Source organism: Oncorhynchus keta, chromosome 14 (genome assembly GCF_023373465.1).
Source record: "Oncorhynchus keta strain PuntledgeMale-10-30-2019 chromosome 14, Oket_V2, whole genome shotgun sequence".
NCBI lineage: Eukaryota > Metazoa > Chordata > Actinopteri > Salmoniformes > Salmonidae > Oncorhynchus > Oncorhynchus keta.
In genome coordinates this window covers 44307762-44332690 of record NC_068434.1, presented here as the reverse complement: position 1 = coordinate 44332690, position 24929 = coordinate 44307762, and the positions used below count along the sequence as shown (strand labels likewise).

At 41.7% G+C, this 24929-nt stretch overlaps 1 protein-coding gene across 3 annotated transcripts in view; it reads left to right on the top strand.

Annotated features, from left to right (window-relative positions):
• Nucleotides 1-24929, top strand: part of ghra (growth hormone receptor a) — an 83527-nt gene that overhangs the window by 17041 nt on the left and 41557 nt on the right. The window contains exon 2 of one of the 3 annotated variants that reach the window (XM_052461815.1): nt 1903-1984. The exons of 1 other annotated variant lie outside the window; for it this stretch is intronic. In XM_052461815.1, coding sequence (XP_052317775.1) covers nt 1918-1984 — 67 coding nt within the window. In that variant the 5' untranslated portion in view covers nt 1903-1917. Of the gene's footprint in view, nt 1-1902; nt 1985-20126; nt 20238-24929 lie in introns of those variants that run through there. One more of the 3 variants, XM_052461816.1, reaches the window with a different exon arrangement.

The following is a 24929-nucleotide window of genomic DNA, read 5'->3' as shown; positions in this document are numbered from 1 at the left end:
ACGCTTAAAGTTAGTGAGGGAGCTATAAGTCTCCAACTTCAGTGATTTTTTGCAATTCGTTTCAGTCATTGGAAGCAGAGAACTGGAAGGAAAGGAGACCAAAGGAGGTGTTTGCTTTGGGGATGACCATTGAAATATACCTGCTGGAGCGCGTGCTACAGGTGGGTGTTGCAATGGTGACCAGTGAGCTGAGATATGGCGGAGCTTTATCTAGGAAAGACTTATAGATGATCCCGAGCCAGTGGGTTTGGCGACGAATATGTAGCGAGGACCAGCCAACGAGAGCATACAGGTCGCAGTGGTGGGTAGTATATGGGGCTTTGGTGACAAAACGGATGGCACTGTGATAGACTGCATCCCATTTGCTGAGTAGAGTGTTGGAGGCTATTTTGCAAATGACATTGCCGAAGTTATGGATCTAGTCAGTTTTACGAGGGTTTGTTTGGCAGCATTAGTGAAGGAGGCTCTGTTGCGAAATAGGAAGCCAATTTTCGATTTAACTTTGGATTGGAGTGAGTCTGAAAGGAGAGTTTACAGTCTAGCCAGAAACCTAGGTATTTGTAGTTGTCCACATATTCTAAGTCAGAACCGTCCATAGTGATGCTTGTCGGGCGGGCATGTGCGGACACGATCGGTTGAAGAGCATACATTTTGTTTTACTAGCATTTTAAAAGCAGTTGGAGGCCACGGAAGGAGTGTTGTATGGCATTGAAGCTCGTTTGGAGGTTTGTTAACACAGTGTCCAAAGAGGGGCCAGATGTATTTATTATCTACCAAAAGGTTAGACTTGTTTTGAATTCTGGTACCGCTGCCCCACACACAAGCTTGTTAGCTTGCTCTTGTCCAGGGCGTTGAGGCAACTCATGTTCAAAGTTCCTCCATATTAACAGCTCCTCAGTAGGTATCTTAGCTGCTAGTTATAATTAGCTATGTAATTCAGTGAAGTAATGATAGGCCTACTCCTAATATCCTAAATGCATTATAATGCGCGCCATATCATGATGCCCAGCACTTCAAGCCAACCCTCCTCCATGTCCACCACTCTCTTTCTCTCCCCACCCGCAACGTTTCAGTCGCAGCTTGTGCCCTATAGTACACTTGTAAACAAGCGTAGCAAGCTGCTCTATCCCCACTGATTGGTTGAGTAATTTAATGATCTAAATGTAAAAACAATGTCGATTTCACAGCTCAAAAAAGGAACAGAAAGTCAACGATGTAAACTGGTACTTTTGTTTTGGTTCTAAGCGGTTCAGAACTTTATTATGCTGGTCGGAACAGTGAAACGTAATGAAAACAATAGTGGTTCTGTTCAGAAGGCTCTAAATATGATCACTCTTTTGTGGCTGAGAATTTTCCTCAACTGCAGGAAATGCCAACTTGTCGTATATTCACGGTTTAAAAAGGCTTCTAATGTTTGTAATTTCCACTTTAAAATGTCAGATGTAATTTTCCCTAACGGAAAATGTATCAACCCCATACATTTCCATTAATTATAATCCACATAATTCACATTTCCTGTTGCTACAGGATTATTTTCCTGCTGTAGCAGACTGTCTCAAATGAAGATCTTGCGTCTGTACAATCAATGCATATAGCCTGAGAGAGAACCATTCCATATGCACGCAAGTTATACCTCTGATATTAAGGACACACACACTACACAAACACATGGTCTGACATATCTTATGCAGGTTAATTATGTGTTGTCTGGGTTTCACATTGGCCAGCTGAAAATACATGGCAGTCACAGTTTGTGCTAACAGGGCATAGAAGGGGGAGAGAGAGATGGGGAGGGAAAGTGAGAGAGAGCACTGGGTAGAGTTTGGCTTAATATTTTACAAGGAGATGTCATCGATGACGATTATCCTTCTCTCCCCCCCCTCCCCCCTCTCTCCACCAAAGTGAAGCCCCCCCGTCATGGCATCTCCATATTTTCTCCTCCTCTTCCCCTCCCTGGGTTGGCTGTCTGCTGTGACATCATCAGGTAGGCTGCTACTACTCGCCTCACACACTCGTGTTTGTCTCATGTCATTTTTACCACTGTAGAGAGAGAGAGAGAGAGAGAGAGAGAGAGAGAGAGAGTGATGTGATAAAACATATGACACTCATATTGTATCTCACTGTTACTGACATTCAGCTCTCACAGTCATCTCATACACAGTATAACACAATACCAATGTTTCTCAATCAGATCTCTTGCTCTCTTTTTGTTTGAAATCTGCAACACGTGAATCAATGTCCTTTCTTGTTTCATTCAATATTGCATTAGTACATGGCGTTGACGCTTGTTATCAAATGTTATGTCAGACAACAGTTGCAGAGCCCTGCATTTGCACACATTGGAAAAGGTGGGTGGTTGAGCAAACAGCAGCCTTTTTCTTTTCTAGCCAGTCAAACCGCATCGGATCAGTAGTGAAGGTGGACTGGGCTGTGACAGGGACAGACAGACACACAGACGGACGGACAGAGGGACATGATGGGCTACATGTTGACCCCCCGCATACAGCCCGGGAAGACATGCATTAAATATATGTTTAATAACCACTGCTACTCTAGGACAAAAAATATGTAAAACCAATTGAAACAAAATAAATCATGTGTGAAAAGAGGGGAACCGCAATTGTTTTGGTATAATAACCATGTAAAATGCCGTGTCTCCTGAATGGTGCAATCTCAGGGACCATATTTCAGAAATGTCCAATTGGCCATATTTTGTAACCACATTGTTTGTTAAACTATGCTCCCAGTCTCTGAGTTCAGCATATGGAGTAACCGAGAGAGCTGGACCCGCAGTGGTGCGATGCACTGGCTGCTGCTCAAATGGACTCTGTCCATTGGAAGTGGGTTAAAGTGAACAGCTCTTGGCCAGTTTGTAGAAGCTGTTCCCTCACACAATGGTGGGGTCAATCTGAGTGATCGAGAATGTCTCTCTCTGTGCCTGTCTGGTAGTGGTTTAACAGGACTCACTCCCATAGGGAGTCCTCAATTCTCTCCTCTGCCTTTTCTTCTATTCTCCTCCTTTTCTCCTCCAAGTTATGAGTCTCTGTTGGCCACCTGTCTTTGGAAGGAGAGAGGAGAGGGATCCCACACAGGAATCTCTCTCCTCTCACACTAGTACATGTAGACTATGGGATGAAATTAAGCCTCACTTTGTTTCTGGACTTTTAGAAAGTTAGATGCGGGTATGGATACGCTTCAGGCAGGTGACAGAACATGTAGAACATGTCATTTTAACCATTTGAAAAGTTTGCTTATTGGCTACGTAACGAGAATCATAACAGGTCTGGTGCTTACTACTGTTCTTTCTTAATTTTCAAATGGTCACTAGTGAGCTCTCTCTGGTTTTGAGTTCTTGACATGCATTACTGAAGTGTTAGGAATATGCAGCACCTTGCAACTGGGGGCACCTAAAATGATGCACAAATAGTTGAATGCTAGTGTCGGTCGTTAACCTATGGTCCTTAGTTCCCCTGGGAATAGGCTGCCCCCCTCCCGTAACTGCTGCAAACACTTTTATCGCTTCCAGTTTACAAAAACTACTGATACCATCTAGATAACGACGGGTCCTCAAACAGAGGCTGTGTACCAAATGGCAATTTATACCCTATACTGTAGTGCAGTACTTTTGACCAGAGCCCTATGGGGAATAGGGTGTCATTTGGGACGATGTCATGGGCTGAGTATTCTCCGGGAACCACAGAGTTCTGTATTCGTTTGATTGGTTGCCAACGACTGCTGTGCTATGGCAAACTGGCCTGTGTTCCTCAACAACCGTGAAACATCTGTACACAAAGAACAGCTGCTGATAGTGGGAGCAAACACACACTCCTAACTTACAGACAGACCCCAGTCTTTCCTTTCAGCAGCCTTCTGAAGTCATGGTGATGATGATGATGATGAAGATGATGATGATGTGCGCATGCACGTGTGCTTCTAGTCCTAATAAAGGTCCCCGTCATAGTTTTTTACCCCAACCTGTAAGAGAAATGATAAGTGCCCACATGAACACATTCTACAGTTTACTATAGAATCCTACAGTTCTTACTATGGAATTCTATAGTAAACTGTATAATACTATACTACACACTGTATTATCTCTTGATCATGTGTAGAAGTTACTATAGAATGTTGGTGGTATACTGTAGAATGCTACAGTAAATACTACAGTAATTTCCGCAAAGATACTGCAGTCTGCAAAAATACTACTTTTTTAACTACAGTATAGCAAAATAATACAGTTGGCCATAGACCTAAAAATTGTCAAAGACCCCAGCCACCCCAGTAATGGACTGTTCTCTCTCTACTACCACATGGCAAGCGGTACCGGAGTGCCAAGTCTAGGACAAAAAGGCATCTCAACAGTTTTTACCCCCAAGCCAAAAGATTCCTGAACAGGTAATCAAATGGCTACCCAGACTATTTGCACTGTGTGCCCCTCCCCTACCCCCTCTTGTACGCTGCTGCTACTCTCTGTTTATCATATATGCATAGTCACTTTAACCATATCTACATGTACATACTACCTCAATCAGCCCGACTAACCGATGTCTGTATGTAGCCTCACTACCTTTATATTCTCACTACTGTATATAGCCTCGCTACTGTAATTTTACGGTTGTTTTTATTTCTTTACCTAACTATTGTTCACCTAATACCTTTTTTGCACTATTGGTTAGAGCCTGTAAATAAGCATTTCACTGTAAGCATTTCACCTGTTGTATTCGGTGCACCTGACAAATAAACTTTGATTTGATTCAATTTGCATATACCCTGCCCATTGCCTCCCCCATATCGCAATTTGTGCCATCAATAATTGGGAAACCTACATGCCAAGTATAGACCAAATGGTGTTACCGACAGGTTCTAGAAAAGAGCAGAAGCGCTGAGCTATCCATTTAGACCCCTGTCCTACCTACAGGTTATGAAACATTTGCTCTAAAGGAGAAAGCTTCCAATTCTATGTCAGTGATGATAATAAAACACAGACACGACAGTAAATATGCAAAAACACTACAGTAAATACTACAGTCTGCAAAAACACTACAGTAAATACCACAATCTGTAAAAACATTACATGAATTACTATAGTATATTCTACAGTTTTTTTACTACAGTATTTCTACTATAGTTAACTGTAAATACTACAGTATACTACATTAAATACTACAGTCTGCAAAAACACTACAGTGAATACTATAGTATTTTTTTAATGTGGTTATGTTTTGTTTAGAAAACTCTAGGGCCTATGTCATGGAAATTCAGTACTGAGAGAGACTTGGTCTCGGTAATTTCTTCAAACAATCATCTTTATTTAATATCAATTAATTATTGCAATAATGAGACCGTCAGCCCACCAGTCTTGACTGACTGTTAGGCTGAGAGTCTATACAAACCATAAAACACAGCATTAGCAGGACAGAAATATAGCTTACTGTTCGTTAAGTAATTGTTACATAGCCAACAAATAAGGTGAATACATCATTTTTCCCTCACACCTATTGCAACCATTGATGGCCACCAGCTGATTCCTCGTTTAAACGGTCAGTACACACTAACATCACCAGCACAGCTGATCTCAATTACAACCAGCATTGGCCACCGATTTACCTCTCCTAATACAGATGTCAGGGTTATCTTTTAGTCCTCATTGCAACCAACATTTGTCAAGACAATTTTGCCCTCAATTTGATCCTGAGGGCGATATATCTCTTTGAAAATCATTCCCGTACAACTGAAATAAAGTATTTCCTTTTTTGTGAAAATGAATGGAAAACTAATGTTGGTGTAGCCTACTCATATTATTTTATTTGTTTCCAATTTATGTTATTCACTCAATAGGCTACAACGGTCTTTAAAATACGTTTCTGGTATGGCCATTTCTTATCAAGATTGGGTGTAAAATATCCCAGGACTGTCGATATTTGTAACTAAATAAAGTAAAATCGTTTTTATTTGCCATTGTTATGATTATACAGATGACAGAACAGGTAGAGGGCAGAACACACACTGATCCCCTACCAAATCAAACCCATCCCAACCCCCCTCCCCAATTCTCTAACAGAGCCCCACCCCAAAACCAGACTTTAAGCAGGCATGATATACAATGAGTAATAATCAAATGGGTTGGTTTACTGAGGGTTATAAAGTATATTAATTATAAAGACGTCTGATGTTGAAAAAGAATAACGTTTTTTTTAATGAAACCAGTTTGATCTGTGGTGATATTGGAAGGACTGACTCAAAATGGCAAGCAGTCATCTTAGAAACTACCTTTACATTAAAATTCAGTAAAGAAATCGGCCTATATGTACCACACTCGAGGTTTGTTTTCCTTTTTCCAAATAAGTTAAATATATTCTCGTCTCATTGTTGAGGGTAAAGAGTTTGAGGAGACTGATTCCTCAAATACGGAAAGCAAGAGAGGAGAGTTGATCTGAGAATGTTTTTCAAGAATTTGCTCGGAAATCCGGCAGGTTGAGGTGATTTACCACAAGGCATATATTTAATTGTCAACGCAATCTCTCCTGCAGAGCACTGTTCTTCTTATTCAACAGCACTCTCAGGCTCCACTGTAGGAATGCCTAAGAACTCAAAAGGTGTTGATTTAAGGTGGTATTACCAGCGGATTCCGAAGTGTATAATTTTGAGTAAAAGTTATGAAAGCATGAATTGACCCCTAAATGATCAATACATTTGTTACCCAGCTCGTCAGTCATCTCAGGAATGGTTTGATTTGCGGTTCTCTGACGCAGCTGGTGTGCTGGCATTTTCTCCGGTTTCTCTCCGTGTTCGTCGTTTTTGCATCGGGATTTGCTCATTCGATTTTCAGCTTGTCGAGTTGAAAGACGATCAAACTCTCCGAAGTGGCAAACGTTGTTTTAGGAAATCTGCAGATCTGCAGAATATGCCATATACAAATCCAAGATTTGATTTGTAAATTCCCCTAAGCGTTGCATATTGCACTTCTTTAATCCTGCACTGTTCGAAATAAATTGGTCCCTGAGATAAGCCTTTGTTGATTCCCATACTATTTTAGGAGACATTCCAGAGTTTTGAAATTGCTCCATTTGAGATGATATAAAAGCGACAAAGGTCTCTTCTGATAACAAGGGCGATAATTAGGCTGTGTATTTGGTAGAAGTAGTTTCATAGTAAGCGGAGAATGATCCGAAATGACTATGGCTTGGACAAAGTAGTCTATACGTGAGAAGGTCTTATGAACTGGTGAGAAAAGCATAATACTCCCTAGCTGTGGCATTGCAGAAACACCCACGCATCAGATATGCCATATGTCTTAAGAAATAGCTGAGTTGTGGGATACTGTCTTGGATGAAGATGATACTTTAGGAGCGCTACGATCCAGATTGGGCGACATTACCCAATTCATATCACCACCTAGTATTGGGTGGTGTGTGTCCATATTAGGTCATCGAGAAAATACATTTGTGAAGAATGAACTGTTATCCAATTTGGTGCGTAGATGTTAGACAAGAAAACAACAGTCTTCCCACTATAAAAATCAAACAGCCGGTTGAGTCTGCCTCTACAGTTGACATTGCGAACGGTATGTTTTTACTAATTCAAATGGCACCTCCTTTAGTTTTAGAATGAACGTTGGAATGGTATGATTGACCGATCCACCCTCCTTTGAAACGAGAGTGGTCGAAAGTACGTAGATGTCTCCTGAAGAATGGCGGATATCCACTTTAAGGTGATTTTAAATGAGAGAGCCCTTTTTCGTTTCACTGGGTGACTTAACATTCCAGCTAGCAAAAGTGACAGAGCAACCAGCCGTCCCTCTCGTGATATTAGGCCTAGCCATGTAAAGTCAGGTGGGAAAAGGATAGAGACCAGATTACAATAACAACTGATCCATTAAACACTTGTCCAAACATAGCAGCAACAACAACAACAACAACAACAAAAAAGTTGAAGAAAAATAAAAAACATAGATATACAATACTCTGAAGTCTGGTATGAAAAAGAAAACCCACCCTGGTCATTTAATAGAATAAGGTAACTGCTAATCGCCACGCAAAGATATCCTTACATAATGTTCTTGTAGTGGGGAACAATAAACCTATCGAGTAGAGAGCCCTGCTGAGATGAGATAGTGAAGGATTTTAAAAACAAGTTGTGCATAATAAATAAATAAGAAATACTTATCTACAATCCAAAACTAGGCTGTGTGCTTTATCTACACTGGATATGGGTACCATCGATAAATAGAAATGAGCAGCTTCGTGGTAATAAAAGAACACGTTGACACAAAGGGAGAATTGACTCACCAGAACTTAGGCACTTAACGTTACCTAATAATAACAATCTGATACCAGATTCTGATATCTGATACAGTATCTACAAAAGAGAGACTGAGTCGGCATTGGTAGCCCCATTCGTCCATTACCCTAATTGCCAAATAGGTAAACATTCAGCCATTTGCTTCATCTGACCTCTGTAGAACGTTCACCTTCATGAAGGCCATCGCTTTATGGGGGTCTTGGAACTCTTTCTCAGAGCCGTTGTATGTTATGTGGCTTTTCCTGCCCGGCTCCATATCATACCGAACGTCGGTCCGTCTACGCGGCAGACTCTTGACATCATCGAAAGAGGCACGGTTATGCTGGGTGGCATAGTCTGGGGGCATAGTCTGGGAAGATGGAGATGGGTGCTCTGTTGCATCGAAGTGGGTCAAATTCTCTGCCACGCCGAAGAGCATCAGTACACTCCTGATACTGGTGTAGTTGAGCCACAATGACGCAAGGTTTTCCGCCAGGCTTTCCGCCAGGCTTTCTTACTTGAGAGCCCTGATGTGAGCGATCTACAAGGACGTCTTTATCCAATTTGAGGGCTTCCATCAATAACGTTGAGACAGATGAAGTAGAACTTGAGCCCGGGTCCTCCGATACCCTGATATTGGATCTTTGCATATAACCTTGTAAATATATGCATTGTTCCTTAAGGCTAGCCACATGGTTTGTTGTGTTGTCTGATGTTGACAAGCCTTGTTCCATGTTGGAGACAGTTTTCTTAACTATTTTGGGATAGGGGGCAGCATTTTCACTTTTGGATGAATAGCTTGCCCAGAGTGAACTGCCTCCTACTCTGTCGCATGTGCTAATATATACATATTATTATTAGTATTGGATAGAAAACACTCTGAAGTTTCTAAAACTGTTTGAATGATGTATGTGAGTATAACAGAACTCATATGGCAGGCGAAAACCTGAGAAAAATTCAACCAGGAAGTGGGAAATCTGAGGTTTGTAGTTTTTCAAAGCTTGGCCTACCGAATACACAGTGTCTATGGAGTTAAGTTGCACTTCCTACGGCTTCCACTAGATGTCTTTAGAAACTTGTTTCAGGCTTCTGCTATAAAGGAGGAGCTCATGAGACCTGTTTTGAGACAGTGGTCTGGCAGAGTGTCTCAGGCTCGTGATGCTCGCTCCTGACAGAGTTAGCTCTCGTTCCAGTGCTTTTCTTCAGACATAGGAATTCTCCGGTTGGAACATTATTGATGGTTTATGTTAAACATCCTAAAGATTGATTCCATACATCGTTTGACTTGTTTCTACGACCTGTAATGGAACGTTTCAAGTTTTTGTCTGGACTAAGTGCTCGCGCCTCATGAAGATGGATTACTGGGCTGAACACGCTAACAACAAGTGGCTATTTGGACATAAATGATGGACTGAACAAATCAGTAATTTATTGTTGAACTGGGATTCCTGGGAGTGCCTTCTGATGAAGATCATCAAATGTAAGTTAATATTTATATTGTTATTTCTAACTTCTGTTGACTCCAAAATAGCGGATATTTCTCTGGCTGGATTGGGCTCTGAGCGCCGTTCTCAGATTATGCTTTTTCCGTAAAGTAAAAAAAAAATCTGACAGACTTTAATGAATTATTTACTTCACCTCACGTTAGTCTCATTCCAAACGTCGTAAATTGTTGGTTATCTGCACAAACCCAGTCTTCACTATGAGTCATCCATACATCAATTGTCTTAAATCATTTATTTATTACTAAGTAATTCACAGAAATGCATAAACAAACAGTAAATATGGTTACAAGAAATGATAGGAGAATGAGCTCTAGTGGGCTAAACCGGCATGGCGGCTTGTTAGACTAAAGGGGAATTGGGGGTCAACTAAAACGTCACTACAGAGTTAATAATTATAACAATTGAAATGCTAATCCTTTACACATGGACGCTCACTCATTCGGGAACAATTGCAATCAAAATATATATTTACGCTCAGTGTGTCGTCTTGATTGCTGGTGAAAAGTTTGTTTCTTTTGTAGAATTGTCCGTCTCTCTGTTGCGGTTAAATGGAGTAGTTCAGAGTGACATTAATTCGTTTCATTATAGAATGGATGTTTCGGCGGTTGTCATTCTTTGCGTTCAATGATACCGAATTCCTAGCTGCAGACTAGTATTAATATCACTTGTTCTTATTCTGTCGGTATTGATAGTCTAAGAGTTTAACCACGTGGAATGGTTAAAAGATTCAGCAATGGTCTACAACCTTTGTCCCCCTCCTAATGGAGAAAAACATGGTCTGGTGATAATTTCTTATGTATTGGGTCAGGCCAGGGTGTGGCATGGGGTTTTTGTATTGTGGTGTGTTTTGTCTTGGGGTTTTGGTGTGTATATATTGGGATTGTAGCTAGTGGGGTGATCTAGCAAAGTCTATGGCTGTCTGGAGTGGTTCTCAATCAGAGGCAGGTGTTTATCGTTGTCTCTGATTGGGAACCATATTTAGGCAGCCATATTCTTTGAGTTTGTCGTGGGTGATTGTCCTTAGTGTCTTTGGTCCTTGTTCTGTGTGTATGTGCACCAGTATGAGGCTGTTTCGGTTTTCATTACGTTTATTGTTTTGTAGGTTTTGTATTTAGATCCGTGTTACGTTTGTTCATTAAACATGGATCGCAATCTACACGCTGCATTTTGGTCCGTCTCCTTCACCACACCTAGAAAACCGTTACACCTACTCCATGGCTTGCTCACAAGTGCCCCCTAAATAAAGTCAATTCAAAGTTATAATTCAAACAAATATCAAATTCAATCTAGGGTTTTATTTTTATGGCATATGTTGTATTATTTTGCCAACTGACCTGCTAGTTTGTGCTTGTGGGATTTTGGTTGCAAGCAAGTTTTCTTTGATCTCCTGTTTAGTAGCGTTTTAAGAAATCTAACGGTAATTCTACCAAAGTGGTTGTTTTGTCTTTTCTACACTTTAAATGTATTTGCAAGTTCTGTAGGTACTTCCTGGAAATCTCAAGCTACATTTATTTGCGCTAGAGTGTACACACACACACACACACACTACAATTTCAGAGACCTCAGTCTGAACCCTTTAAAGAGCAGCACTGAGGTGTGTTTACAGTTTGTATCAGGGTTAAGGAGAAGCAGGGCCCAAAGATGCAGACAAGCAGGGGATAACTTTCAAAGGGTGAGAGATGGAGGGATGTAATGGTATGAGGGATATATTTCAACTAGCACCACAACATTGTGAGAATGCTAGGGTAATAAACTTCTAATACGCTACTAGTTAAGGGTATAGTGACCACATTTGAAAATACACAAATGCGGCACAACAGGATGGTTTTGCGGGACATTCGTGGGACAGTGTAGCCTAATTAATGCAAAATGTTGGCAGCATTCATCACCTTTTTTTTACCAATGAAACATTCAATCTGCATGTCAATCATTTCATCTCAATCAGTTTCATGGGAATATGCATTTAGATCTTCAATTACTTTTCTATGAGAAAATTAGAGCAGATGGTGTCGTCATACTATACAGCCTTCCTGTATTTTGTTTAAATCCAAACTAATTCTGCCTAGAGGTGTGTGCTGTTGAGTTTTGGCCTCAATATCATTTTGGGGGGACTATTCAGCTAATCATCCTAAAATCTCAGAGGAAACGACTGCGGTGGTGTTTTTTGGTGTGACAGTTATACTATGCTATTATATTTGATTTTGTTATGTAGAATACAAATTAATCATTGTATGATCTTCCAAGACATGGATTCAGCTTTGCTCTAACTTCACTAAACGAGCACCATTCTGTGACGTGGCAGAACAATGCTCCAGTGAGCTCCGGCAGCGCTACATCCCTACTCTCACTGCACCAAACGAGCTAATTGAAGCGTTCGTAGCCTACTCTGTTGCCTCACGCCAAATTTGTTAATGCAGAAATGAGAGACCACATGTATGGCTGTTTTTATGCAAATCTGGGAATATTTGGCCAAGGAAATATTTACGTCTCAGGTGACGAAGCAGAAAAAGTAACAGAAAATACACTACATGACCAAAAGTATGTGGACAACTGCTTGTCGAACATCTCATTCCAAAATCATGGGCATTAATATGGAGTTGGTCCCCCCTTTGCTGCTACAACAGCCTCCACTCTTCTGGGAAGGCTTCCCACTAGATGTTGGAACATTGCTGCGGGCACTTGTTTCCGTTCAGCCACTAGCATTAGTGAGGTCGGGCGCTGATGTTGGGCGATTAGGCCTGGCTCGCAGTCGGCGTTCCAATTCATCACAAAGGTTTTCGATGGGGTTGAAGTCAGGGCTCTGTGCAGGACAGTCGAGTTCCTCCACACTGAGCTCGACAAACCATTTCTGTATGGACCTCACTTCGTGTATGGGGACATTGTCTTGCTGAAACAGGAAAGGGCCTTCCCCCACAAAGTAGTATGCACAGAATTGTGTACAATGTCATTGTATGCTGTAGTGTTAAGATTTCCCTTCACTGGAACTAAGTGGTCTAGCCCGAACTATGACAATTTTTCCTCCTCCACCAAACTTTACAGTTGGCACTATGCATTTCTGGCAGGCAGCGTTCCCTGGCATCTGCCAAACCCAGATTAGTCCGTTGGCCGGCCAGATGGTGAAGCGTGATTCATCACTCCAGAGAACATGTTTCCACTGCTCCTCAGTCCAATGGTGGTAAGCTTTACACCACTCAGCTTTACACCACTCCAGGCGACGCTTAGTATTGCGAATGGCGATCTTAGGCTTGTGTGTGGCTGCTCGGCCATGGAATCCCAATTCATAGAGCTCCCGATGAACAGTTATTGTGCTGACATTGCTTCCATAGGCAGTTTGGAACTCTGTAGGGAGTATTGAAACCTAGGACAGACGATTTTTACACGCTTCAGCACCTAGCGGTCCCATTCTGTGAGCTTGTGTGGCCTACCACTTCGCGGCTGAACTATTGCTTCTCCTAGACGTTTCCACTTCACAATAACAGCACATACAGTTGACCCAGGGCAGCTCTAGCAGGGTAGACATTTTACTAACTGACTTTTTGGAGAGGTGTTTGCCTATGTTTGTCTATAGAGATGGCATGGATGTGAGCTTGGTTTTATACACCTATCAGCAGCAGGTGTGTGGCTGAAATACCCAACCACTCATTTGAAGGGGAGAAATGTGATTGCTTGACGATTGGTCTATGACATTGGTCTACTTCTCTTTTTGCGCTGCACATATCAGATCTCAGCAACATTTACATTTACATTTACATTTAAGTCATTTAGCAGACGCTCTTATCCAGAGTGACTTACAAATTGGTGCATTCACCTTATGAGATCCAGTGGAACAGTCACTTTACAATAGTGCATCTAAATCTTAAAAGGGGGGGGGGGGGTGAGAAGGAGCAACAATTGGAGAAGTGTTTAACCTCACCAGTACCACATCCTTATGATATTTTAATAATGCAACGTGACTGTAGGAGACAGGTCGGAATGTCTGACTGAAATACGGGACAAATCAACCCTGACATTTTTTAAAAATAATTATTTTTAAAAAGTTGACATGTCTTCTCTAAGTATTCAACACGTTTGTTATGGCAAGCTTAAATAAGTTCAGGAGTAAAACATGTGCTTAACAAGTCACATAAGTTGCATAGACTAGTGTTTAACATGATTTTTGAATGATTACCTTATCTCTGTACCCCACACATTATAAGTAAGGTCCCTCAGTCAAACAGTCAATTTCAAACAGATTCAACCACAAAGACCAGGGAGGTTTTCCAATGCCTCGTGAAGAAGGGCACCTATTGGTAGATGGGTTAAAAAAAAATACAGATCTTGAATATCCCTTTGAGCATGGTGAAGTTATTAATTACACTTTGGATGGTCTATCAATACACACAGTCACTACAAAGATATAGGCATCCTTCCTAACTTACTGTACTTGCTGGAGAGGAAGGAAACCGTTACAGAGGTCAATTAATGGCTGTGATAGGAGACAAAATTGTAGTTACTCCACAATACTAACTTTATTGACAGAGTGAAATGAAGAAAGTCTGTACAGAACACAACTATTCCAAAACATGCCTCTTGTTTGCAATAAGGCACTAAAATGTCACCCCTGCTCCCTCTCTGGCGCTCCCTCTCTGGCCCTTCATTACGCACACCTGTCACCATCATTACGCACACCTGTCACCATCATTACGCACACCTGTCACCATCATTACGCACACCTGTCACCATCATTACGCACACCTGTCACCATTATTACGTGCATCAGCACTCATTGGACTCACCTGGACTCCTTCACCTGGTTGATTGCCCCATCTATATCTGTCTGTTCCGCCGTTGGTTCCCCGTGTCAGCATTATTGTCGTTTACGTTTCCCCTGTCCAGATGCTGTCCGTATTCTGTTTCTGTCCATTGGTTATTAAAGGTTCACTCCCTGTACCTGCTTCTCGTCTCCAGCGTCTCTCCTTACACTAAAGTAATACTTCAAAAAATGTGGCAAAGCAATTCACTTTTTGTGCTGAATACAAAATGTTATGTTTGGGGCAAACTCTTCATATTTTCAAGCATAGTGGTGGCTGCATCATGTTATGGGTATGCTTGTAATCGTTAAGGATTGGGGAGTTTCTCAGGATCAAAAAGAAACAGAATGGAGCTAAGCACAGGCAAAGTCCTAGAGGAAAACCTGGTTCAGTCTGCTTTCCAACAGACACTGGGAGACAAAATACTTAAGTAAATGATATATTTCGGTATTTCATTTTCAATACATTTGCTAACATTTCTCAAAACACTTTGTCATTATGGGGTATTGTAGAATAGAAATATGGAATAAGTCAAGTGGTATGAATTCTTTCTGGCACTGTAATTCCATCTAGTTGGCTCGCGGTTTGCTAGGGAGTTGTGGATGGGGATAGGAAGGGCTTAAACTGCTCGCTTCACCTCTGAAGATCGCAGGTCCAATCGCAGTGCTGGGCACTCGTTAAAATTGTTTCTGTTTTGAACCTTAGCCTTACCTTAACTATTGGGAATTAATGCCTAAACTTAAGCTTCAAGTTCTTTCTGTTTAATTGGCAAGTTTTTTCCCCCAGTTTTAACAACCTTAACCCTTAACCAATTTCACTTCATTCATAGACTGTTGTGAAAATATTTTATGTTGGCTCATGACCAAAACCCCACACAAAAACTAGTTACCTCTGACATTTAGGGTAGAACCACCTCAGTCAGTCAGTAATATTGGTTGAGTACTGTATGCCTGTCAGAGCACTGTGCACATTTATGTGTGTGTTTCTGTGTGTCTGTGTGCGTGGTTGTGTTGAGAGGGGTAACTGTAACCCAACCAACGTATCTATATTTACTCTCAGCAAGTGGTGTGGTTGTGAGGGTATTCCTGTTCAATTTGGATAATCTGGCTGGGACGGTGAGTCGACCCCGGGTAGAATACGGCTATCATATTTAAAATGAGAATGGGGATAATGGTCCTATGGCTCAATTAAATCAAACTTGCATAGAAGTATTAGCCATGTACAGTTGAAGTCAGAAGTTTACATACACTTAGGTTGGAGTCATTAAAACTCGGTTTTCAACCACTCCACAAATTTCATGTTAACAAACTTCAATTTCGGCAATTCGGCTAGGACATCTACTTTGTGCATGACACAAGTCATTTTTCCAACAATTGTTTACAGACAGATTATTTCATTTGTGATTCACTGTATCACAATTCCAGTGGGTCAGAAGTTTACCTACACTAAATTGACTGTGCCTTTAAACAGCTTGGAAAATTCCAGAAAATGAAGTCATGGCTTTAGAAGCTTCTGATAGGCTAATTGACATAATTTGTGTCAATTGGAGGTGTACCTGTGGATGTATTTCAAGGCCTACCTTCAAACTCAGTGACATGGGAAAATCAAAAGAAATCAGCCAAGACCTCAGAAAAAAATGGTTGTCCTCCACAAGTCTGGTTCATCCTTGGGAGCATTTTCCAAACGCCTAAAGGTACCACATTCGTCTGTACAAACCATAGTACACAAGTATAAACACCATGGGACCACGCAGCCATCATAGAGATGAACGTACTTTGTTGCGAAAAGAGCAAATCAATCCCAGAACAACCGCAAAGGAACTTGTGAAGATGATGTAGGAAACGGGTACAAAATTATCAATATCCACAGTAAAACTGTGTTGTGGGGGGTCCTTTGCTGCAGGGGCGACTGGTGCACTTCACAAAATAGATGGTGTCATGAGGGAGGAAAATTCTGTGGATATTTTGAAGCAAACATCTCAAGACATCAGTCAGGAAGTTAAAGCTTGGTCCTAAATGGGTCTTTCAAATGGACAATGACCCCAAGCATACTTCCAAAGTTGTGACAAAATGGCATTAGGACAACAAAGCCAAGGTATTGGAGTGGCCATACCAAAGCCCTGACCTCAATCCTATAGAAAATGTGTGGGCAGAACTGAAAAGGTGTGTGCGAGCAAGGAGGCCTACAAACCTGACTGTTACACTAGCTCTGTCAGGAGGAATGGGCCAAAATTTACCCAACATATTGTGGGAGGCTTGTGGAAGGCTACCCAAAACTTTTGACCCAAGTTAAAAAAAATCTTAATGCAATGCTACCAAATACTAATTGAGTGTATGTAAACTTCTGACCCAATGGGAATCTGATGAAAGAAATTAATGCCGAAATAATTCATTCTCTCTACTATTATTCTGACATTTCACATTCTTAAAATAAAGTGTTGATCCTAACTGACCTAAGACAGGGACTTTTCACAGGGATTAAATGTCAGGAATTGTGAAATACTGAGTTTAAATGTATTTGGCTAAGGTGTATGTAAACTTGTGACCTCAACTGTAGCTCTTTAACCATGGACAAATACATTCACCAAATGGTTTGGGGTACTACCGTTAAACCTACCTGATCAATTCCTTTTAACAGCTTGGTGTCCACTTTGCAGAATAAGAAGTTGTGTACGTGCAGATAGTAGTTTGTGAACATAGTGACACGGTGTAAACATTGACAAGTTTGATCGATTTTCAACCTTCGATGGATGCCCAGAGAACCAATGGAGGACTCTATTGTTCTTCTTAGAGGTTTGTTGGTTGTGTTTGTAGAGCTTTTCTTTGTGCACACAGGGGTTTGTTTTTTTAATGAACATACTGGGAACAAGAGAGATTCATTGTGTGTGTGAGCTGTTTAAAGTGGCAATCAGCAGTTGACACAATACAAATCATTCTCCCTGACACTGTTTCTCTAAAGGGATGGTGCGGGAGAAATATAACCACTCAAATTTATAGCCATATCTATAGATGCAGGTACTGACCATCCATGACATCAACATTTGAATCATGTTTTGAGGCTGTACACTGTGTGATTTACATTTACTTTGTTTACAAACTTATTTTGGGTTCTGATAGGGTGCAACTGCCACAGTTTAACTAAACTCATGAGGCATAAGTTATATTCTTCAAGAATCAATAGGTACATATCATTAATTTAAGTCCAAAAATCAATATAGCAGCTAAGGATTGTCCCTTTAAGAGTGATTGGTAACAAATGTCTTGTATCGAGTTCCAACATTTCCAATGTCCCGAAGCAAGCCGTGTGAATTTATGTGTTGGAGTGTGCGTGTGTGTTGGCACTTACTTTTAACACCTGTTTTACTCTCCTCCTTCTGTGTATCTGGTGTTCAGTGGGTCTCATCTCTCTCGCTCGCTCTCTCTATTTCTCTGGCTGCTTCGTTCCTGTCCAGAAAACAGGCTGTCGCCAAACACTGCCCCCTCAGCCTGTCCAACTTATGGACATAGACCTATGGCATATACAGTGCCTTACGAAAGTATTCGGCCCCCTTGAACTTTGCGACCTTTTGCCACATTTCAGGCTTCAAGCATAAAGATATAAAACTGTCTTTTTTGTGAAGAATCAACAACAAGTGGGACACAATCATGAAGTGGAATGACATTTATTGGATATTTCAAACTTTTTTTAACAAATCAAAAACTGATAAATTGGGCGTGCAAAATTATTCAGCCCCCTTAAGTTGATAGTTTGTAGCGCCACCTTTTGCTGCGATTACAGCTGTAAGTCGCTTGGGGTATGTCTATCAGTTTTGTACATTGAAAGACTGAAAATTTTTCCCATTCCTCGTTGCAAAACAGCTCGAGCTCAGTGACGTTGGATGGAGAGCATTTGTGAACAGCAGTTTTCAGTTCTTTCCACAGATTCTCGATTGGATTCAGGTCTGGACTTTGACTTGGCCATTCTAACACCTGGATATGTTCATTTTTGAACCATTCAATTGTAGATTTTGCTTTATGTTTTGGATCATTGTCTTGTTGGAAGACAAATCTCCGTCCCAGTCTCAGGTCTTTTGCAGACTCCATCAGGTTTTCTTCCAGAATGGTCCTGTATTTGGCTCCATCCATCTTCCCATCAATTTTAACCATCTTCCCTGTCCCTGCTGAAGAAAAGCAGGCCCAAACCATGATGCTGCCACCACCATGTTTGACAGTGGGGATGGTGTGTTCAGGGTGTTGCTTTTACGCCAAACATAACGTTTTGCATTGTTGCCAAAAAGTTAAATTTTGGTTTCATCTGACCAGAGCACCTTCTTCCACATGTTTGGTGTGTCTCCCAGGTGGCTTGTGGCAAACTTTAAACGACACTTTTTATGGATATCTTTAACAAATGGCTTTCTTCTTGCCACGCTTCCATAAAGGCCTGATTTGTGCAATATACGACTGATTGTTGTTCTATGGACAGAGTCTCCCACCTCAGCTGTAGATCTCTGCAGTTCATCCAGAGTGATCATGGGCCTCTTGGCTGCATCTCTGATCAGTCTTCTCCTTGTATGAGCTGAAAGTTTAGAAGGACGGCCAGTTCTTGGTAGATTTGCAGTGGTCTGATACTCCTTCCATTTCAATATTATCGCTTGCACAGTGCTCTTGGGAAATCTTTTTGGGATGTTTAAACGCTTTTTGGGACTTACAGTCAATCATTTTTTGTATCAAACCCAAATCCGCGCATTTAAACTGAGCTACAGAAGGACCACACTTCATAACAGTATCTCGGACCTGCCTGGTGTGTTCCTTGTTCTTCATGATGCTCTCTGCGCTTTTAACGGACCTCTGAGACTATCACAGTGCAGGTGCATTTATACGGAGACTTGATTACACACAGGTGGATTGTATTTATCATCATTCGTCATTTAGGTCAACATTGGATCATTCAGAGATCCTCACTGAACTTCTGGAGAGAGTTTGCTGCACTGAAAGTAAAGGGGCTGAATAATTTTGCACGCCCAATTTTTCCGTTTTTGATTTGTTAAAAAAGTTAGAAATATCCAATAAATGTCGTTCCACTTCATGATTGTGTCCCACTTGTTGTTGATTCTTCACAAAAAAATACAGTTTTATATCTTTATGTTTGAAGCCTGAAATGTGGCAAAAGGTCGCAAAGTTCAAGGGGGCCGAATACTTTCGCAAGGCACTGTATTATTATTCAACTTCAACTTGCTGATGTATGTACATCACAGAGACACATTTCAGGTTTCCTTTACAAACATGTAAATATTACGTACACAACCCATACCTCATCCTCAGCTTTTCACTTTGAAACAAAGATGGAGCCTCAGTGTGTGAGTTCCAAATACCTTTAATGGAACCCCCAGTGTTTTTTTCTTTTTGCGTGTCACTGTTCCAAAATTGGATTGTTACTCAACAGGACAGTTAACCCGCCCTGCCCTCAAACCAAGTCACGCTGCTTGCCAATTATCTACAGAGTGGTTGCAGTTGCGTAAAAAAATCACCTAGCAACCACACCAGTCGCAATGTTGGGAGACCAGAGTCAGTGTGGTGGAAGTCCTCCAATTGTCCATATAGCTGGCTGGGTTTTGCTACCAACGGAAACTTCGGAAAGATTGCCCAGGACCCAGAAAATGGAGGTAGTGGGAGAATCTATTAAAGTAAGTAAATATATTTTGAAAATGATCGACGTGTTATCAAATCAAATGTTATTTGTTACAAGCACCGAATAGATGTGTAGACCTTACCATAAAATGCTTACTTACAAGCCCTTAAACAACAATAAAATAAAAATAAGAGTTAGGAAAATATTTACTAAATAAACAAATGTAAAAAGAAATTAAGACAATAAATTAACAATAATGAGCCTATATACAGAGGGCACTGGTACTGAGTCAATGTGCGGGGGTGCAGGTTAGTCAAGGTAATTGAGGTAATATGTACACGTAGGTAGGGGTAAAGTGACTATATGCATAGATAATAAACAGCGAGTAGAAAAACAGGGGGGTCAATGCAAATAGTTTGGATAGCCATTTGATGAAATGTTCAGCAGTCTTATGGCTTGGGGGTAGAAGCTGTTAAGGAGCCTTTTGAACTTAGATGTGACGCTATGGTACCACTTGCTGTGCGGTAGAAGAGAGTCTGACTAGGGTAGTTGGCAATTTTTAAGTCCTTCCCTTGACATCACCTGGTATAGAGGTCCTGGATGGCAGGCAGCTTAGCCCCAGTGATGTACTGGGCTGTACGCTCTACTCTCTGTAGCGCCTTGCGGTCAGAGGCCGAGAAGTTGCCATACAAGGCAGTGATGCAACCAAATGCTCTCGATGGTGCAGCTGTAGAACCTTTTGAGGATCTGAGGACCCATGCCAAATATTTTCAGTCTCCTGAGGGGGAATAGGTCGTTGTCGTGCTCTCTTCATGACTTTCTTGGTGTGTTTGGACCATGATAGGTTGTTGGTGATGTGGACTCTCGACTTGCTCCACTACAGGCCTATTGATGAGAATGGGGGCGTGCTCGGCCCTCCTTTTTCTGTAGTCCACGATCATCTCCTTTGTTTTTATCACGCTGAGGGAGAGGTTGTTGTCCTGGCACCACACTGCTAAGTCTCTGACCTCCTTCCCATAGGCTCTGTCATCGTGGTCGGTGATCAGGCCCACAACCGCGTTGTGCTTGAGTCGTGCTTGACCACCCAGTCGTTGGAGAACAGGGAGTACAGGAGGGGACTAAACACGCACCCCTAAAGGGTGCCTGTGTTGAGGATCACTGTGGGAAATGTGTTGTTGCCTACCCTTACCACATGGGGAGCGGCCCAACAGGAAGTCCAGGATCCAGTTGCAGAGGGAGGTATTTAGTCCCAGGGTCCTTAGCTTAGTGGTGAGCTTTGATGTTGAATGCTGAGCTGTAGTCAATGAACAGCATTCGCACGTTGGTGTTCCTTTTGTCCAGGTGGGAAAGGGCAGTGTGGAGTGCAATAGAGATTGCATCACCTGTGGATCTGTTGGGGCGGTAAACGAATTGGAGTGGGTCTAGGCCAGTGGTTCCCAAACATTTTATAGTCCCATAGCCCCTGTACCCCCTCTAGCACCAGGGTCAGGGCACTCTCAAATGTTGTTTTTTTGCCATCATTGTAAGCCTGCCACACACACACTAATACATTTATTAAACATAAGAATGAATGTGAGTTTTTGTCACAACCTGGCTCGTGGGACGTGACAGAGGTCAAAAGTAACAGTCAGTATCTGGTGTGGCCACCAGCTGCATTAAGTACTGCAGTACATCATCTCCTCATGGACTGCACCAGATTTTCCCATTCTTGCTGTGAGATGTTAACCCACTCTTCCACCAAGGCACCAGCAAGTTCCCGGACATTTCTGGGGGGGAATGAGATTGCCTGCAATGACAACAAGCTCAGTCCGATGATGCTGCGACACACCGCCCCAGACCATGACAGACCCTCCACCTCCAAATCGATCCCGCTCCAGAGTACAGGCCTCGGTGTAACGCTCATTCCTTTGACGATAAACGGAAATCCGACCATCACCCCTAGTGAGATAAAACCGCGACTCATCAGTGAAGAGCACCTTTTGCCAGTCTTGTCTGGTCCAGCGACAGTGGAGAAAGAACGCATCTCCTTCCTGAGAGGTATGACGACTGCGTTGTCCCAAGGTGTTTATACTTGTGTACTATTGTTTGTACAGATGAACGTGGTACCTTCAGGCATTTGAAAATGGCTCTCTAGGTTGAACCAGACTTGTAGAGGTCTACAACTGTTTTTCTGAGGTCGGATTCCCTTTTGATTTTCCCATTATATCAAGCAAAGAGGCACTGAATTTGAAGGTAGGCCTTGAAATACATCCACAGGTACACCTCCAATTAACTCAAATAATATCAATGAACCAGAAGCTAGTAAAGCCATGACATCATTTTCTGGAATTTTCCAAGCTTTCCAAATTTTTCCAAATTTTCCAAGCTATACAGTTGAAGTTTACATACACTTAGGTTGGAGTCATTAAAACTTGTTTTTCAACCACTCCACAAATTTCATGTTAACAAACTTTAATTTCGGCAATTCGGCTAGGACATCTACTTTGTGCATGACACAAGTCATTTTTCCAACAATTGTTTACAGACAGATTATTTCACTTATAATTCACCTCATCACAATTCCAGTATGTCAGAAGTTTACATACACTAAGTAGACTGTGCCTTTTAAACAGCTTGGAAAATTCCAGAAAATTAGCTTGGTTGCAAATGGGTCTTCCAAATGGACAATGACCCCAAGCACACTTCCAAAGTTGTGGCAAATGGCTTAAGGACAACAAAGTCAAAGTATTGGAGTGGCCATCACAAAGCCCTGACCCTAATCCCATACAAAACTTGTAGACAGAACTGGAAAAGCATGTGTGAGCAAGGAGGCCTACTTACCTGACTCAGTTACACCAGCTCTGTCAGTAGGAATGGGCCAAAATTCACCCAACTTGTTGTAGGTAGCTTGTGGAAGGCTACCCGAAAGTTACAATTTAAAGGCAATGCAACCAAATACTAATTAAGTGTATGTAAACATCTGACCCACTGGAAATGTGATGAAAGAAATAAAAGCTGAAATGAATTATTCTATCTACAATTATTCTGACATTTCACATTCTTAAAATAAAAGTAGTGATCCTAACTGACCTAAGACAGATACTTTTTACTACGATTAAATGTCAGGGATTGTGAAAAACTGAGTTTAAATGTATTTGGCTAACACGGAACCAAAACCAGCTGCCCTACACCAAACGCAATCACGACTCACAGGTTAAAATATCAAAACAAACTCTGAACCAATTACATTAATTTGGGAACAGGTCGAAAAGCATTAAACATTTATGGCAATTTAGCTAGTTAGCTTGCACTTGCTAGCTAATTTGCCCTGGGATATAAACATTAAGTTGTTATTTTACCTGACATGCACAAGGTTCTGTACTCCGACAATTAATCCACACATGAAACGATTCGGTTGACCGTTTTTAGTCATCTATTCTCCTTCCAGGCTTTTACATCTTTAAATGTATATGGTAATTGGCATGTAAACTTTCATAGTATTACTACACTGACCGGCAACACAGTTCGTCTGTCACACCCTGACCATAGTTTGCTTTGTATGTTTTGGTTGGTCAGGGTGTGAGCTGAGTGGGCATTCTAAGTTACATGTCTAGTTTGTCTAGTTCTATGTTTGGCCTGATATGGTTCTCAATCAGAGGCAGGTGTTCGTCATTGTCTCTAATTGGGAACCATATTTAGGTAGACTGTTTGGTGTTGGGTTTTGTGGGTGATTGTCCTTGTTACTGTCTCTGTGTTACTTTGCACCAGTATTAGGCTGTTTCGGTTTTCGTGTTACGTTTATTGTTTTTGATTCGTGTTTACTTTGCTTCATTAAACATGGATCGCAATAGCCACACCACATTTTGGTCTGACTCTCTTTCACCTAAGGAAAACCGTGACATCGTCTTTCAATCACCCACGTGGTTATAACCAATGAGGAGATGGCATGTGGGTACCTGCTTCTATAAACCAATGAGGAGATGGGAGAAGGGAGAGGCAGGACTTACAGCACGATCAGCGTCAGAAATAGAAAGGAGTTCTATTTTAGCCCTTGGCAACGCAGACGCTCGTTGACGCACGTGAGCAGTGTGGGTGCAATAATTGAATAACAGATTTCTACATTTATTTTGCAACGCGAGCGGTATGGTCAGCCTATAAGGTGTATGTACACTTCCGACTTCAACTGTATATACACTGCTCAAAAAAATAAAGGGAACACTTAAACAACACAATCTAACAACAAGTCAATCACACTTCTGTAAAATCAAACTGTCCACTTAGGAAGCAACACTGATTGACAATAAATGTCACATGCTGTTGTGCAAATGGAATAGACAACAGGTGGAAATTATAGGCATTTAGCAAGACACCCCCAATAAAGGAATGGTTCTGCAGGTGGTGACCACAGACCACTTCTCAGTTCCTATGCTTCCTGGCTGATGTTTTGGTCACTTTTGAATGCTGGCGGTGCTTTCACTCTAGTGGTAGCATGAGACGGAGTCTACAACCCACACAAGTGGCTCAGGTAGTGCAGCTCATCCAGGATGGTACATCAATGCGAGCTGTGGCGAGAAGGTTTGCTGTGTCTGTCAGCGTAGTGTCCAGAGCATGGAGGCGCTACCAAGAGACAGGCCAATACATCAGGAGACGTGGACGAGGCCGTAGGAGGGCAACAACCCAGCAGCAGGACCGCTACCTCCGCCTTTGTGCAAGGAGGAGCAGGAGGAGCACTGCCTGCAAAATGACCTCCATCAGGCCACAAATGTGC